Source organism: Drosophila rhopaloa, unplaced genomic scaffold, assembly GCF_018152115.1.
Source record: "Drosophila rhopaloa isolate 14029-0021.01 unplaced genomic scaffold, ASM1815211v1 contig_150, whole genome shotgun sequence".
Taxonomy (NCBI): Eukaryota; Metazoa; Arthropoda; class Insecta; order Diptera; family Drosophilidae; genus Drosophila; species Drosophila rhopaloa.
This window is the reverse complement of record NW_025335029.1, coordinates 656,602-670,715: the sequence shown is the minus strand read 5'-3', so window position 1 is coordinate 670,715 and position 14,114 is coordinate 656,602. Positions and strand designations below refer to the sequence as shown.

Sequence of the window (14,114 nt, the reverse complement as noted above, 5' to 3'; positions counted from 1 at the left end):
CGGCTTTTCGAATCTTGGACAACCTGTGGTTGGTTGTTAGGTAATGGAATTTGCCATGGAAAACCGAAACCCAAATTCAAATTCTACAATGCACGATGTACCTAGTACGTAGTTAGTGGTCACAGATAATGAAGCAATAACAAAAATATTTAATAAATAGTAGCCACACGCAATGGCTGATAAGAGGAGAAAGAAAGGGAGATAAGGTGCGAACGAGAAGGCGGGAGGGTGAGCGAAAGAGAGAGCTTCTTTCGAAGGCCAGTGTGTATTGAACAATCCCCACAAGAGCAAGCGAGAGGGACGGAGAGAAAGAGGGAGAACGCGAGAGCACCCTTCTTTTTCGTTTGCATAATTACCAGAGAGCAAGAGAGAGCGAAAGAGAGGGCGAGCGAAAAACATTGCAAATGACAGGTGACGTTTTAGCACTGCTTCCTCTTTCCCATTTTGCACAGTAAGAATTAATTAGAATTTTAAATTAAATTGAGGATTTTATATCTTTTTTTCGACCAGTAATTTACTAACAAGAATCAAACAATATTAGTGTTAGGTTTCTCGAAAAAGAATAATCGACTTATAAGAGCGTGCCTATCATTTTGGAATTGAAACTTTTCCATATTAATAGAGAACTGTCCCAAAGTTAAATCTAAAGAAATTCGCTTGGTAAAGAATAGGAATTAGGGCCCTTTTTTCATTCATATACCAAAGATTTGTAAAATTTTTTTCTGTGTATTAGGGGTTAGGTAAGGGGGGAGGCCGCCTACGATTGACGTTTGTTGCTGTTTTTCAACTTTTTTTTTTGTTATTTTTCTGTTGCTGACGGTCCAAAACGACGCCGTATGAGTTAAATGACGCCAAAGAAAACTGAAAAGGAGCGGGAGAAGAGGCAGAAAGATGGCAAGGGATGGAGAAAAAAGGAGAGAAGCAGAAGAGCAATAATAACAATAATCATCTGCCGCAATCGAAATGTATTTCGCGTGTTTCTCTGTTTGTTTGTTTGTTTGTGTGTAGCGTTGTTTTGGCTTTTCTCACACAGAAACACCCACACACACACAATTATGCCAAAAGAGATGGCGAATATTTGTTGTTGCACTGCATGCGATGGATGCGGCCTTGAAGCTTTATTAAATTCATCACCCAGTTGCATGTGTGCGTGAGTATCTGTGTGTGTGGGAGAGAAAGAGAGAGGGAGAAAATATTACAATCAATCTTGAATGTAACACTTATTTTTTAGCATGCTAGAAAGGTTTCCCGGTTCATATATATTTGGTAAAATGAGCTAACTTCTAATTTTAAATGTATTCTTCCAATAAGGTTTTCAACTATATTTCAGGAAAATACATTTTTTTCTATTAAACTCAAATTGTAGTCTCATTTTAGGTTAAGAGATTTTAATTGACACACAAGTTTACCACCAGTTTGTAAATTTTGGTTAAATATTGCAGTGTCTAGTTGTTACAAATTCGTTCCCAAAAAAAGGTATGACAACTTACCCGCTACTCTGATCAGCTCGGCGTCGACCAGTTCATTGAGATCGGGCTCCTCGCCATACCAGAAGATCCAAAGCTCCTTAGCGGCGGCCAGCGAAAGGGGCGGGTGAACCTTGGTCGAGGTGGTGATCTCGAAGGTTAAGGCATTGGGTTCGGCGTTGTCCGTTTTCGTGGATTGGACCCTCCTCCAGACGCACAGCATGTCCGCCTGGATGCATCGCGAATAGGAGCGAAGTATTGGGTCTGCCAAAGGATCGCTTGATGCGTTCGGCCGCTCCCCGTTAACGAACTTCTTCCATTTTATTCCACATAAATCAGTCTGTAAAATATTAATAAAGAATTGGTCATTAATGCGTATTAAAGCAGGTAATGGTAGCCAGACTTAATTACAAATAGGTTGTGTAATACACTTAACTGATAACTACTACTAAACATCTTTATCTATTTAAACAAGAAAGGAAAGCTAACTTCGGGCGGAGCCGAAGTTGATATACCCTTGCAGAATACTCTGTAAATTATATTCTCCAAAATTATTCATATGATGCATTCTTAATACTCATCAAAAATCCCAACTTCCTAACTTTAAAAACACCAAAGTTATGGCATTTCCAATCGTTCAGTTATATGGCAGCTATAGAATATAGTCGGCCGATCCTTATGAAATTTAATAGGTTGGATTGATTGGCTAAAAATAAAACCCAAAAAATCCCAACTTCCTAACTTAACAAACACCAAAGTTATGGCATTTCCGATCGTTCAGTTATATGGCAGCTATAAGATATAGTCGGCCGATTCTCATGAAATTCGGTAGGTCAGATTGATTGGCCAAATATAAAACCTATAGAAAATCTCAACTTCCTAACTTTACAAACACCAAAGTTATGGCATTAACGATCGTTCAGTTATATGACAGCTATAGGATATAGTCGTCCGATCCCGGCCGTTCCGACTTATATACTGCGGCAAAGGAAAGAAGGGTTGTGCAAAGTTTCAATTCGATATCTTTAAAACTGAGAGACTAGTTCGCGTAGAAACAGACAGACGGACAGACAGACGGACAGACGGACAGACGGACAGACGGACGGACGGACAGACGGACAGACGGACATGGCTATATCAACTCAGGAGGTGATCCTGATCAAGAATATATATACTTTATAGGGTCGGAGATGTCTCCTTCACTGCGTTGCACACTTTTGACCAAAATTATAATACCCTCTGCAAGGGTATAAAAAGAAGCTCCTATCATTTGTTTACCCCGCTGTGACGAAAGATCTATGCCCATATTATACTTTTTTATAAATGACGTACGGTAAGGCCAATATCAGACTTAACTCAAGATTTGTTATTGCAGCTGTTTAGGAAATATTCTGAACAAAGAAAAGTCACAAAAGTACTACATAATTTATTTCGAAAAGGAAGTTCATTGGATTACCTCCACCTAATTTGCACATAAATATCTTGATAGTAGTAATTTGAAATCGGAGATATCGATAGTAATTGGTTAACCTCCAAAATTTGTAAAAATAAAAAAGAACCCCTAAATATAACATTTTTAGTCGATTACTACTTTCGTAATACAAGAAAACGATAAGCAGTTTTTTATTTCACTTAAAAAAAAGAATTTAATGACCCATTAAATTGATGATCCGAATCCATTTTTAAATCTATAGGTAGGTAGTTAATGTTATTTCACAATGATTCGCAATAGTTTGTGAAATCTTAGCTGCTCAGTTTCATAAATTAAGAAATCCCTTTCAAATTTAAAAATAAAGTCATCATTTATTTTCTGACTCACTGAGATTTCGATTTTAAATAAAGCCAATAAGCTTAACATTAAACGCAAAAATCTAAAAATGAGGTTTGCTTGAATTACTAATTTATGATTTTGTCACGATCTGAAGAACTTGTAATGAATATGAAGGTTTGGAAATTAAAACAATTTAGGTTGTTTTATGCGTATTACGTGGAAGATATCTGATACTAAGACTATTTAGCTGACCAAGTACCTAAGTGAGGCTTAATATTGAAAATTATTTACTTTTTAAACTTTTAGTTTCTTTTAATTCTGATAGCTTTTATTTCTTGTGTTCTTTTTAACTTCACATATGTATGGTCAACATTTTTAAAATATACATCTACAAAGTATTTGCATACAATTAACTTGATTTTAATGGTGTTGTATGGTGCTACAATTATGTTTTAGGAAATCTGTTTCAAATCTTTTTTTTCTGTGTATGTCAATCTATGCAAAAACGATTATTATCTTGAATTGTTGCCCACTATTTTACCAGTGTTGCGAAATCTTGCAAATCGCACAAAGATACATTCCTCATTGCACTTGGCAGCACCAACAACAATAAAAACGACCAAAGCGAAGCTCGAAAATCTTCCGCTGCCTCGCAACTCAAAACAAAAGCACGAAAAAAACGTCAAGGAAGGGGGAAAGAAGAGCGAGGAGCGGAAGAGGAGCTGCAGCAGAGACAAGAAAAACTTGGGGGCACCGAAGAAGAAACAAAAAGCGAAATCAAGAGAGAAGCACTGAGGAAAAGAAGAATGAGTGACTTGACTAACTGGGCTCGTTGGCTTTTAGCTTTTTTAGCCATTTGGGGTCGTCATTGGCGGCTTCCGTTGCAGAGTTGCGTTGGCTTTATACAACAATCCCCAATTCCAAATAAAAACTTGAAACTTCTACGAAATTGCAAATAAAAAGTTAAAATCTACTCACAGAAACTTTGACAGCATTAAGCCAAACCTACTGAAATTTAATAAAACATACCCCTATTAATCAGAGATTAAATTTAAACTGTAAAACATAAATTTATCGGTTAATTTTATAACCGTGGCCCTAGTTTAACTTTTAATGCAAAACCATTACCTAAACGAAACCAATCAGTTTAAAGTTATGAAAAGAAAATGCTGCTTTTAACTTTTTAAGTAATACTTGTAGTTTTTATTTGCTCTATTTGACAAATAAAATATTTTTTTGATCATAAAGTTGTTATTATTTTATTTAAATCAAAGAACACATAATATTTAAAATTGTAATTTTAGTAGCGCACAGTTTTATATTCAAAGCATTTAAAAGCTTAAAACGAATTAGAAAAAGAAAGTTCTCGCAAACAAAATTCAAATACTTGATTCCAAACATCGTTCTTAAAAATAAAGGACTTGTGTATTCAAAATGTTGTATTTCTCCTCTAACATTCAGATATTTTGAGTTAGGGAAACTCGACTTATGAGGTTTTGAGATGCAAGTAACTGTGAAAAATGGAAACAAGTTTCTGGTGTGGCAAGTGGCAACTGAGAAAGCAGTGCAAAATCAATGGGCCAAAGCGAGATGGGGCCAAAATAAATAACTGCACCTTTACATACATACAAACATGTAGAGGCGGGCTGGCGTACGCACACCAGCACACCCAAAGGTATTCCCCCGAACCGGCCATTCTCCCCAAATTATCAAGCCCTCTCTTTTTTCCACAACACCGTCTTGACGACAAAAATGTTCCACATTCTTCCGCTGCCTCCTCTTCTCTTCGGATTTGGCCATTTTTGTGTGTCTTTATTTTCGCTCTCATTTCGTCTCGCTGCTTTTTCTTCGTTTCGGTTTTCGGTTTTTTGGCTTGGGCTTTTATTTTTGGGCGAGCTATCTCGTAGGTTGATTTTTTCTATCTTTTATCTGGCCACTGTACTGGCTATCTTTCTCCCTCTCGCTTTTTGCAATCCTTCAACGAGAGCGCGAGAGAGAGCGTGTTTCCCACTCTTTTGCTGTTATCATTCCGACATGCTTATGCTTTTTATGTGTTTGCATTTGTATTTGTTCACGCGCGCGTGCCTCTCAAGTTCAAACTGCTCTCTTGTTCGCCGTCTCGCTCTGTCGCCTTGCTCAGAGAAAGTTTGGCGCGTTTGTTATTGTTTCGTTATTTCGTTGGCGTCAGCCTCTCCTCCTCCTCTTCCCCTTAGGCTGCTCAAAACTCTCCAAGAGAGTTGTAAGTAGAGAGAGAGCCAGCGGAAGGGAGAGATAAAGAGAGGGGAAAGTGGAGCACGTTGACTTGTACGCATTGTCGTCGTCATCGCCTCTTTTTCTTTCGGCTTTTCCGTTTTTTTCGGCTTTTGTATGTCTTTCGTTTCACCTATCTCCTCTTTCCACCGTAAGATTCATTAAAGAAATATGCCAAAGAGAAGAGACTACAATAGCAACAATCACAAGCGGGACCAACAAACTAGTCGTACTACCCAAGTATTCAGTCGCGGGTTTTGAGTTTTTAGTCTCGACTTTTGTGACTGGGGGAGAAGGAGAACCTGTTATGGGCCACAAAGTCACCGAGCCGCAGTTACAAAACAAAACCCACAAAGCCACAGAGCAACAGCCGCCAGTTGCCACAAAGACAGACGTTTTTACAGCTACAGTAAACACCCAGTAATCTGATATACCAAAAACTGAAGTTTCTACAAATTAAAATATTCTATCCAATGGATATGGTACATCCAAATAATTGACTATCTACATAACTTAATAGACCTGAACCGACCAACCAAATGATTAGTTTTTAGGATTATCCAAAAATGTTTACTTTAATTATAATATAAGGATTTATACGATTTTTGCATTTAAGGTTAAAATTTAAACTTTTAGAAAGGATAAAATATTTATAAATAAAAATATCATGTGCAAAATATTTAAAGCTGTTAAAAATGTAATAGATCTACACAGTTTACATTTTTGTAACATTTTTTTCGAATTATAAATTTCAATTTTTATATTAAAGTCATCTGTATTTGATTAATTAAGATGATTGATCATGAAGTTTAAAAATAATTAATTAAGCTGTTTCCCGAAGATACAAAAGATACGTTAAAATAATGGACTTGTTCATGAATAAATTTTGAATCTGTAAAAGCCTATGGAAATAAAATAAGAATTACTATAACGACCCAATGTGAACTTTATGAATCAAATCAAAAATGTTAAAAAAACTATTTAATGAGGTTTGAACTAGGGAACTAGAAAAGGTCCTGGAAAATTACTAAAGAAAAGTCCCAAATTTTAACTGTTTTGTTTTTTTTTCGCAACTATTGTTATCTAAACTATTTTTGATTCTTCGCGAAGCATCTGCAAAGCGATAACGATAAACAGCTGGCGCTGGCCGGCGTCGCCTTTGCTGCCAATCGATCAGAGAATGAGATGGGGAGAGATCCCATGATCGGTGGTTTACTTTTGGCTCTGTGTGGGTGACACACCCCCGCAAGCTACCCCATGCCTCCCCTCCCCCCTGAGTCCTCACTGACCTAGATTTTCTAGTGAAATAAACTCATGGTAAAATAAAAACAAATGCAAAATACTCAACAAAAAACACTCACCAAGGCGTAAAAGTTTGTGTGGCAATCCTCCAAACTTGCGCCGTTTGTCTGATGATTTTGATGCGTCATAGTTCTTGGCTTGTTTTCTTCGCACAGCAGCACCTCATTTTCTCAACGTTGTTGCTTATAGTGTATTGCTATTATTGTTATTTATCCAGTGTTGTTATTTGTTGATAATTTCTAAATTCTCTAGTATTTTGCACATTTGCTTGCTTGATTTTTCTTCTTTTTTGGGATATTATTTTTTATTATTGATTCTGCTGCACGCAGACACACACACCACATACACAGATATAGGCACGGACACACACGCGAGAGAGAGTGAGAGACACACGGATACACAAATATTGAAACTCTCTTTCGTCTCGTTTTTTTGCTTTCGATATTTTGTTGTTGAATTATGTTTGTAATTTGCTATTTGATGTTTGGTTGTTTGGTTTTGATTTGATTTATTTATTTATTTATGTGTATTTTGTATTTATTTGCTCTCTCTCAGGAGAGAATTTAAACGTAAACGTTGCTTTGGCAATGAAACACACACACTGTAGAATTATGCATGTTGCTGTTGTTGTTGTTGTTTGTTATAGCTGGAATATAAAAACAATTAGACTTTTTTACACTCTTTACTTGTTCTTAGTTTCAAGATTATTGCAATCTTGTGTTTATTAGTTAATTTTCTTATTGTTTTTTTCACCTTATTTGTTGCTACACTCACACACACATATATACCTCAATTACAAGGGTTCGTTCATTCGCTGTTTCATTCATCGAAAAGAGAGCGACTCAGAAATTGACTTTTTTTCATCCGAATGCAGCGAGTATACACATACACACACACAGATTTACTTCTAGAAACACACAAACGACGATGAAAGTCGTTGGATTTTTCGTTAATCGTTGATGTAGACAAAAAATTAAATAGGTAAGAGTTTTTCGGCTTCATTATTCAAATCGAACCCAGTAAATTAAATCCTTTTCAACCAGAGAACGAACATTTTTTTTTAGCACAAGAAGAGATGAGTAATAGGGAAACACCAACACAAACACTAGCGGGTACACACACACACAAATATCCGATTGTCAGCGGACCTTTTTTCAAAGCTAACAGTACTTTCAAATATTTATATTTAATCTGTTACTCAGGCTTGCATTTCTGGCGAAGTATTTTGTGTTTTTTTGCGCACAAATGACGAGTCAGAAATTTTCGAACCGACTGCGAACGCTGGCCGCCACACACAATGGAAATTTTGCTCGCCTAGCTTTGAATCGGCCATATATAAGGTATATAGTCTGTCTGTTTGTAGTTGTAGCAGCGGCGAGTGGCGAGAGAACGAGTAGCGGCCGAATAGCGGCTTTTGCTCTTTTTTGCAGAGAGAGAGAGAGAGAGAGAGAGGGAGAAAACAAGTTTTACCAGCTAACTGCATTTGCATTGGTGTGCGTGTGCGTTAGTGGCGGCGTCTGTTTTTCTCTCTCTCTCGCTCTTTGTGCATCTCTTGGGGATGCAACCTTTTCAAGCGAGAGAGAGAACAGATCGATTAAGGGAAAAATCTGAAACTAAAACGAAACTCGAAAGAAATCCGAAATTCCATAATTTATGCACTATACAACACTACACAGACACAAACACAGTATGCGAAACGTGATACATAGACAGGCAGCATTCCTCTCACACACTCACACATACACCTACATGGCAGAGCAACCACTTTCGTAGTTTTCTTTTCGCCCTGTTTCCTCTGTTTCTGGGCAGTAATGTGTGTACACCTCAGGTTTTCAGATTTTTACTTTCGGCCACTCGAAAAAGCTAAAAAAAATGCCACCGATAACTACAAATCGCACAGTTGTTGCATATTCCTCTTCTTACATTCTCCTTCCACTCCTCTTTCTCCCACACACTCACACACACACAGCGCCGGGGCAGCAACCGCTAGAGCAATTAAAAACTATTGAACATTTCCGCTGCAATGTTTAAGCACGGCTTAAATGCGATTTAATCATTTTGCGCCACAATTATTTGTCATACAACGGCACTTGGCACTATTATTTATATTTAATTTGTTGCAGCTCTTCTTTCACTCACACACACACACGTACACCCTCTCACTTCTCGGGCATTCGCTTTTGCATTTGCATTTTTTGATCTTTTTTTTTACGTTTTATTTGATATTTTCGGTGTTTTTTCGGTTGCCGATCTAGTTTTCGCTGGTTTTTTACATTTTGTGCCACTTTCTTTTTCGCATTCACATACGGAAAAATCTGCGATCGATTTTTATAACAATTCGCAACAATATCAGGGAAAACTTGCCGTCGGCGGCGTAGCCAGTGTTGTTCGACGAAAAATCCTGCTCTTTCAACACTTCCAAGAAGTATTTTCGAATGGCTGATAAACTACCCTACTAAATAGGACCCTCCGGCCACACCGCAAAATGGTCGTCATTTGAACCATGAAAAATGGTCATACCAAAATATATTACCAAGTTTTGTAAACAATTTCTCTTTAGTTATTACACAAAGTTATAACACACTCAATATGCAATTTACTCAAGTCGAAGCCTACTAAAAATGTTTAAATGCACTGTCTAGCAGTTAAGTAAAGTTAAGTGGAGCTCCGCAGCAAAATCCAAACAGAAAACAGCTGTTAAATTTGTGGAGTAAGCTCAATGAGGACAGGATAATCGAGTTAGGCAATCGATAGCTCGAGCCAATAACAAGAGCATATAAGCTATTAGTATTACTTCAGATTATCCGACAATTATGTATAATATATTATTTAGAACATATTTGCTTTATTCCTACTAAAATTCCCACAATCAAGGGATCAGCAAGTCGATATCATTTGTTTATTTATAATTTATACTGATTAATTTTGCCATATTTTTTTATTGTTGTCATATTTTAAACTGTTGTAACCAAAAATATATCGTACCATTTCTAGCACGGTTGTGCATTGCATGCAACAGCCGCTTCACCGATATCCATCTCTAAGTGTGACCGCACTGCACCGCTCATGGCCAAAAAGTGTGCCGCAAAACGGCGCTGCCGTGCGAAAACCTGTTTTCCGTTCAAGACCGCCAAAGCACCACCCCACCCCCTGCATCCTCCACCACCCAAATTCCATGACACTGCGTGGGGCAATAAAAACAAACAGAACGCTTGGCCACCTGAGAGCGACCAACTGTAAAAGTGGGCCGCCCGAAAAGAAGAAGCTAGCGACGCAGGCAGCGGCGGACCTCGAAGATTTCACTTTTCGACGAACGATTCAGCGGAGCGGAGCTAAAAAACGCGATTTTCTCACCAGCTATTGTAAATAATTGTGGTTTTGTAGGCAAATAATAATAGGAGATAACCATGTACCGCGCCAGTGGGTTAAGGATTATGCAACAGCTGCGACGAAGGATTCCCTCGGAGATGCAGGGATTTCAAAACTTTAAAGTTGCGCCTGCGCTGCAAACTTTCACTTTCCAACAACAACAACACCAACAAGATCGCTGGACGGCAACGTCGACGGCCAGTGGAAAGCATTCCAGTCCACAGGTGGCGACCCCGCCTCCGCGACACGACTGGAATAGGGCGGTCAGCGAGGCGGAAAGGATCGTCGGCTATCCCACATCCTTTTTGAGCCTGCGCTGGTTGCTCAGTGACGAGATCGCCAATGTGGCGCTGCACCTGCGCAAACTGGTGGGTAGCGCCCATCCGCTGATGAAGACAGCCAAGTGAGTTCCGTCCCAAAGGTCAACTTTACAGTATTAAAATTTGTCTTAAAATCAATTTTTTTAATTTCTGTTTTAATTTTTTAATAGTTTTCCAAAGTTAGATTATTTAAATAAATACGAATATGTAATAATTTTATATGTGTGAAACTATAATTAATTTTTTTTTTGTTACATTTACATTTTATTTATTGGATCTTCTCTGAATTGAGACTAACAATAAGTATATAGAATCTTAAAAAATATATATATTATATATATATAATTAATGAACTTTTAAAAGTTAATTAAACCTTAGTGACTTCCATTTTTAATATGATGTGATTAAATATATTGTATTGTAATGTAAAATAGTACTAAATAATCAAAAATCTTTATTTCAGACACCTGTTATACAATGGAAAGAACACGATGCAAGCTTGGGGATTAATAGTGCTGCTGGTATCCAAGGCTGCAGGACATGCTCCTAGTGTTCCCGATGTGGAGCAGGATAAGAGTGCTGGAGTGCTCCACTCACAAAGGGCTCTGGCTGAGGTCACCGAGATGATCAGGATCTCACATTTGGTGCACAATGTAAGTTGGAAAAAATTAACTTAAGGGTAACTCATAAACTAAATAAAAGGAAATATTCAGAAGTTAAATCCACAATAAAAAGTCTCCATTGAGTTGAGCCACAAAAATCAGCTCCGTTTTTATGCAAATTAGTCTAGCAGCTTACAAGCTGTACAGATGGCTATAACTTTCCACAAATTTATTTGACAAAGGAGACGAAATTATCATAAAGTTTTCATTGAACTACACGGTTTAGATTGGAATTTAGTTTTGGTAATCAAACAAATTCAAAAGGGTTTCACAGATCGATGTATTTAACGAAAGATATAATTAAGTACGGATCTTTAACAGGATATTCAACAATCGTGAATATATTTTCCTTATTAATAAACTCCTTAATTAACTACTCAAAGCATCTTTAAAAGGTTTAAAATATATCTAAATTAATATTTTTTGTATCTTCTTTCAGAGCGTGGTTAACCTACAGTCGAGCACACAGGCTGGCCAGGATGTGGCTACTTACGACGACATGTCCTTTGGCAATAAGATAGGCCTGCTGACTGGCGACTATTTGCTGGGCCATTCCAGTGCTGAATTGGCCAACCTGCGCAACCAGGAAGTGGTGGAGCTCATTTCGTCGGCGGTGCGTGACTTCTCAGAATCCGAATTTATTGGCGAGCGGGATGAACAGAACAATCCGCTGCCCTACAAACCGGGAACCTTCCAGCGACCCTCTCTGAGTGTTGGAGTGGATTTTAACGAGCACGACGTGATGACTCCGATGCCCATTGCTCAGGTTCTTGGAAATCCTGAGGAAGAATGGGAGTGCCGCAATATACTTAATGCTGGTAGTCTATTGGGAAAATCCTGTCAAGCTTCTTTGAAGTTGGCCGGGCAGAGTGAGGAACTTCAGCGGCATGCATACCGCTTTGGCAAACATCTGGCGCTCGCTTGGCAGGCTTGCTTGGATGCCGAACCCTTTCAGTGTCCGCAACTCCCACTGGATGTTACCTTTAGCCTGGTTAGTGCTCCAGTTCTCTTCCATTTGGAGCATGATCCTGGCATGTATGCCCAACTGGAGGCGGGCAAGCAGTCGGTGGATAATATCGACTACGACAAGATCCACAAGGCAATCCTAGCCGGTCCGGCGTTGGTGAAAACCAAGGAACTACAGAGGAAACACACGGCAGCCGCTCTGGCCGTTCTGCAACATTTTCCGGCCACGGATGCTCGACAGGCTCTGGAGAACATCATTCTGGCCATGCAGGATCTCTGATCCCAAACAATCATTGCTGATTTTTCACGGGTTCAGGGCTTAGTTTAGTTGTATTTATTCCATTGGGTCATTCTTCATTATTGCAGACATTGTTGACTAATCTTAGACGGAGTAATTTAAAATACAAATTATGGTTTTTGTGCTTCGTTTTGTTAATTTGCATATTGGTGCAAGTACAAAAATGATTATTTTAAAAAAGTTTTTGAAGTCTCTAAAATAGTGCATAGACTTTATACTTAAATGTTTGGTTAATGAATAAACACTTGACAATAAAAAGTTTAATGTTTTATTTTTAAGTAATTGGAAAGATAATTGAAGCTGGGATAACTATGTTTGAATAACAGTTGCCACAATATATTATGGGTTCCTTTGTAATAATTTCCAGCAGTTTTATTTAAAAACGCTTAAATTCATAACGCCAAAAGTATTAGTTTAATTCAAGTAATAACTCAACCTAACTTAACAAAGTCATAATTTAACAAGTTAAATAAGGTACATAAAGTTGTAAATTGAATCTAATAAGCGGAACGTCTTTAAGTCCTCTATCGACCGGTGATCTTGATCAGCACCAGCTGCTTGCAGCGATCATACTCGAAATACTGTGGGAAATCCAGAGGTAGATGCTCCATATTCCAGGGCCTATTGGCAGTCTGCCGCATGAGGTATTCGTACATGGGGGCCACCGAATCGCAATCCTCCAGCGTGAACACATAACGCTTCTCCAAGGCCATATATATGGTTTTGGGCCTGCCAGTTTGGCGTCCTCGGTCAAGTAGATGATCCACCACGGAGATGAAGGCGTCGGTTAAAGTATCACAATAGATGACATCGGCAGCTAGGATTATATCACTATTGTCGATGGCTTCCAGGAGCTCCTGTGATTGTTTTTCTTTTGGGGCAAGGAAATCAAACTCCAGAACAGAGACTTGACCATTTAGGAGTTTGGAATTCCTTTGGACGTTTCCGTTGATTAATTTTAGAATACAGCCGAGATCTACATCCGTGCAGTAGATCCTGCCGGCATTGTGTATACCCGCTGCGATGCTGGTCAGACCTACACCAGCTCCGAGTTCCATTATTGTTTTGCCAGAGAACTCTTCTATTTTCGAGAAGAGGTAGTCCGCCAGGAGAAGGGCTCCTCGCCACACCTGCAATCCTACCAAACGGAGTTCCGTGGCCTCTGAATGTTCCAATTCGATCACGCCACGTCTTGGCCTTGGCACTTCAAGGTCACCATCCTTATCCGCTGTAATCCTCGCTAGCTTTTCTTCCGGATAGATAAAACGGAATTTGGACACCACTTTACCTCCATCGCGGGTCGTTTGGTAATTGTTCTCGCCGTAGATCTCCGACGTGACCGTGAACATGATCGGGTTATGTATGCATCGGGCCAAGAGCACATAGAATATATATGTTTAATGTTGCGGTCGGTCGAGACATTTTCCCCGGGCGTCGTGGACGATTACAAATCGGTATCGCCAATCGGTTTAGGGAAAATTGATTTTGAACTTTGTCTTTGCACAGTGGGTCAGATCTGGCAAAATATTTATTTTTTTGTGTTTCACTGGAATTAAATAATCAATGGTTTTTAGTTTTAATTTCAACTTAATTTAAGTTAAATATTTATTTGGCTTCATTTTATATGAAACACAATTTAATTTTTTTAAATAAAATTTGTTATGAAGGTTATATAGTGCTTAAAAGCTCACTAGAGAAATATTCTACAAA

General features: G+C 38.4%; 3 protein-coding genes across 8 annotated transcripts in view; 1 reads left to right on the top strand and 2 right to left on the bottom strand.

The window, feature by feature from the left end:
- LOC108048405 (mediator of RNA polymerase II transcription subunit 13) overlaps positions 1-9,166 on the bottom strand; it is a 28,855-nt gene extending 19,689 nt beyond the window's left edge. For 2 of the 6 annotated variants that reach the window (XM_017129007.2, XM_017129012.2), the window contains exons 1-3: positions 9,002-9,147; positions 6,849-7,435; positions 1,491-1,806 (exon numbers count right to left, since the gene is read on the bottom strand). In XM_017129007.2, coding sequence (XP_016984496.2) covers positions 1,491-1,806; positions 6,849-6,917 — 385 coding nt within the window. In that variant the 5' untranslated portion in view covers positions 6,918-7,435; positions 9,002-9,147. Of the gene's footprint in view, positions 1-1,490; positions 1,807-6,848; positions 7,436-7,987; positions 8,674-8,928 lie in introns of those variants that run through there. The other 4 variants (XM_017129011.2, XM_017129010.2, XM_017129008.2 and 1 more) reach the window with 4 other exon arrangements.
- Positions 9,167-9,851: 685 nt separating this feature from the next.
- LOC108048409 (all trans-polyprenyl-diphosphate synthase PDSS2) lies at positions 9,852-12,662 on the top strand. The gene is made up of 3 exons (XM_044456756.1): positions 9,852-10,561; positions 10,942-11,131; positions 11,580-12,662. The coding sequence occupies exons 1-3, from the start codon at positions 10,197-10,199 to the stop codon at positions 12,384-12,386; spliced, it is 1,362 nt and encodes a 453-aa protein (XP_044312691.1). The 5' UTR covers positions 9,852-10,196; the 3' UTR covers positions 12,387-12,662.
- A 133-nt stretch (positions 12,663-12,795) lies between these two features.
- LOC108048408 (methyltransferase-like protein 22) lies at positions 12,796-13,847 on the bottom strand. Its single transcript, XM_017129014.2, has one exon. It carries the CDS (start codon positions 13,751-13,753, stop codon positions 12,929-12,931), a length of 825 nt encoding a protein of 274 aa, XP_016984503.2. The 5' UTR covers positions 13,754-13,847; the 3' UTR covers positions 12,796-12,928.
- Between the last annotated feature and the right edge of the window lie 267 nt (positions 13,848-14,114).

Bases quoted from the DNA above. Each gene is read 5' to 3' on its own strand.
- LOC108048409 (XM_044456756.1), top strand. From the start codon at position 10,197: ATGTACCGCGCCAGTGGGTTAAGGATTATGCAACAGCTGCGACGAAGG. The intron at 10,562-10,941 runs GTGAGTTCCGTC...TCTTTATTTCAG, and splicing joins CCGCTGATGAAGACAGCCAA to ACACCTGTTATACAATGGAA. The intron at 11,132-11,579 runs GTAAGTTGGAAA...ATCTTCTTTCAG, and splicing joins TCTCACATTTGGTGCACAAT to AGCGTGGTTAACCTACAGTC.
- LOC108048408 (XM_017129014.2), bottom strand. From the start codon at position 13,753: ATGTTCACGGTCACGTCGGAGATCTACGGCGAGAACAATTACCAAACG.